At 69.0% G+C, this 2,626-nt stretch overlaps 1 protein-coding gene across 1 annotated transcript in view; it reads left to right on the top strand.

The window, feature by feature from the left end:
• Window positions 1–6: 6 nt before the first annotated feature.
• LOC144489632 (myosin-6-like) overlaps window positions 7–2,626 on the top strand; it is a gene marked incomplete at both ends in the record, with an annotated part of 57,614 nt that continues 54,994 nt past the window's right edge. Inside the window, 1 exon segment of the mRNA XM_078207486.1 lies at window positions 7–267. Coding sequence (XP_078063612.1) covers window positions 7–267 — 261 coding nt within the window.

Here is a 2,626-nt window from a genome sequence, read left to right as displayed (position 1 = left end):
GCTCCCCCCGCCAACCCCGAACAGGAACAAGACAACCTGACGGATGCGGAAGAACGTTGCGACCAGCTGATCAAGAACAAGATCGGGCTGGAGGCCAAGGCGAAGGAGTTGACAGAGAGGCTGGACGATGAGGAGGAAATGACTGCTGAACTCACCGCCAAGAAGCGGAAGCTGGAGGACGAGTGCTCGGAGTTAAAGAAGGACATCGATGACCTGGAACTGACCCTGGCCAAGGTGGAGAAGGAGAAGCACGCCACCGAGAACAAGGTGAAGACCGACCTCCCCCCGCCCGCCCGCCCGCCGCCTGGAGCACGCCTGTATCTGTGTGACAGGCCAGAGAGAGAGGGGCTGAATGGCCTCCGCCTGTTCCTGTGTGACAGGCCGGAGAGAGAGAGGGGCTGAATGGCCTCCTCCTGTTCCTGTGTAACAGGCCGGAGAGAGAGAGAGGGGCTCAATGGCCTCCTCCTGTACCTGTGTCACAGGCCGGAGAGAGAGGGGCTGAATGGCCTCCTCCTGTTCCTGTGTGACAGGCCGGAGAGAGAGGGGCTGAATGGCCTCCTCCTGTTCCTGTGTGACAGGCCGGAGAGAGAGAGGGGCTCAATGGCCTCCTCCTGTTCCTGTTTCTGAGACCCTCTCCCCCCCTCTCCCCCGCTCTGAGACCCTCTCCCCCCCCCCGCTCCCCGCTCTGAGACCCTCTCCGCCCCCCGCTCCCCGCTCTGAGACCCTCTCCCCCCCCCGCTCCCCGCTCTGAGACCCTCTCTCCCCCCGCTCCCCGCTCTGAGACCCTCTCCCCCCCCCCCCCCGCTCCCCGCTCTGAGACCCTCTCTCCCCCCGCTCCCCGCTCTGAGACCCTCTCCTCCCCCCGCTCCCCGCTCTGAGACCCTCTCTCCCCCCGCTCCCCGCTCTGAGACCCTCTCCCCCCCCCGCTCCCCGCTCTGAGACCCTCTCCCCCCCCCGCTCCCCGCTCTGAGACCCTCTCCCCCCCTCTCCCCCCCCCTCTCCCCCCTCTGAGACCCTCCCCCCCCGCTCCCCGCTCTGAGACCCGCTCCCCGCTCTGAGACCCGCTCCCCGCTCTGAGACCCTCTCCCCGCTCTGAGACCCTCTCCCCCCCGCTCCGAGACCCTCTCCCCGCTCTGAGACCCTCTCCCCGCTCTGAGACCCTCTCCCCGCTCTGAGACCCTCTCCCCGCTCTGAGACCCTCTCCCCGCTCTGAGACCCTCTCCCCGCTCTGAGACCCTCTCTCCGCTCTGAGACCCTCTCCCCGCTCTGAGACCCTCTCCCCCCGTTCTGAGACCCTCTCCCCGCTCTGAGACCCTCTCCCCCCCTCTCCCCCCCCTCTCCCCCCTCTGAGACCCTCCCCCCCCGCTCCCCGCTCTGAGACCCGCTCCCCGCTCTGAGACCCGCTCCCCGCTCTGAGACCCTCTCCCCGCTCTGAGACCCTCTCCCCCCGCTCCGAGACCCTCTCCCCGCTCTGAGACCCTCTCCCCGCTCTGAGACCCTCTCCCCGCTCTGAGACCCTCTCCCCGCTCTGAGACCCTCTCCCCGCTCTGAGACCCTCTCCCCGCTCTGAGACCCTCTCTCCGCTCTGAGACCCTCTCCCCGCTCTGAGACCCTCTCCCCCCGCTCTGAGACCCTCTCCCCGCTCTGAGACCCTCTCCCCCCCTCTCCCCCCCCTCTCCCCCCTCTGAGACCCTCCCCCCCCGCTCCCCGCTCTGAGACCCTCTCCCCGCTCTGAGACCCTCTCCCCACTCTGAGACCCTCTCCCCGCTCTGAGACCCGCTCCCCGCTCTGAGACCCTCTCCCCGCTCTGAGACCCTCTCCCCCCGGCTCCCCGCTCTGAGACCCTCTCCCCGCTCTGAGACCCTCTCCCCGCTCTGAGACCCTCTCCCCGCTCTGAGACCCGCTCCCCGCTCTGAGACCCTCCCCCCGCTCTGAGACCCTCTCCCCGCTCTGAGACCCTCCCCCCGCTCTGAGACCCTCTCCCCGCTCTGAGACCCTCTCCCCGCTCTGAGACCCTCTCCCCGCTCTGAGACCCTCTCTCCGCTCTGAGACCCTCTCCCCGCTCTGAGACCCTCTCCCCGCTCTGAGACCCTCTCCCCGCTCTGAGACCCTCTCCCCGCTCTGAGACCCTCTCTCCGCTCTGAGACCCTCTCTCCGCTCTGAGACCCTCTCCCCGCTCTGAGACCCTCTCCCCGCTCTGAGACCCTCTCCCCGCTCTGAGACCCTCTCCCCGCTCCGAGACCCGCTCCCCGCTCCGAGACCCGCTCCCCGCTCTGAGACCCTCCCCCCGCTCTGAGACCCTCTCCCCGCTCTGAGACCCTCTCTCCGCTCTGAGACCCTCTCCCCGCTCCGAGACCCTCTCCCCGCTCTGAGACCCTCTCCCCGCTCTGAGACCCTCTCCCCGCTCCGAGACCCTCTCCCCGCTCTGAGACCCTCTCTCCGCTCTGAGACCCTCTCCCCGCTCTGAGACCCTCTCCCCGCTCTGAGACCCTCTCCCCGCTCTGAGACCCTCTCCCCGCTCCGAGACCCTCTCCCCGCTCCGAGACCCTCTCCCCGCTCTGAGACCCGCTCCCCGCTCTGAGACCCGCTCCCCGCTCTGAGACCCGCTCCCCGCTCTGAGACCCGC

The sequence above is a fragment of the Mustelus asterias genome, unplaced genomic scaffold (genome assembly GCF_964213995.1).
Source record: "Mustelus asterias unplaced genomic scaffold, sMusAst1.hap1.1 HAP1_SCAFFOLD_2374, whole genome shotgun sequence".
Lineage (NCBI taxonomy): Eukaryota > Metazoa > Chordata > Chondrichthyes > Carcharhiniformes > Triakidae > Mustelus > Mustelus asterias.
This window is presented reverse-complemented; position numbering and strand designations above follow the sequence as displayed.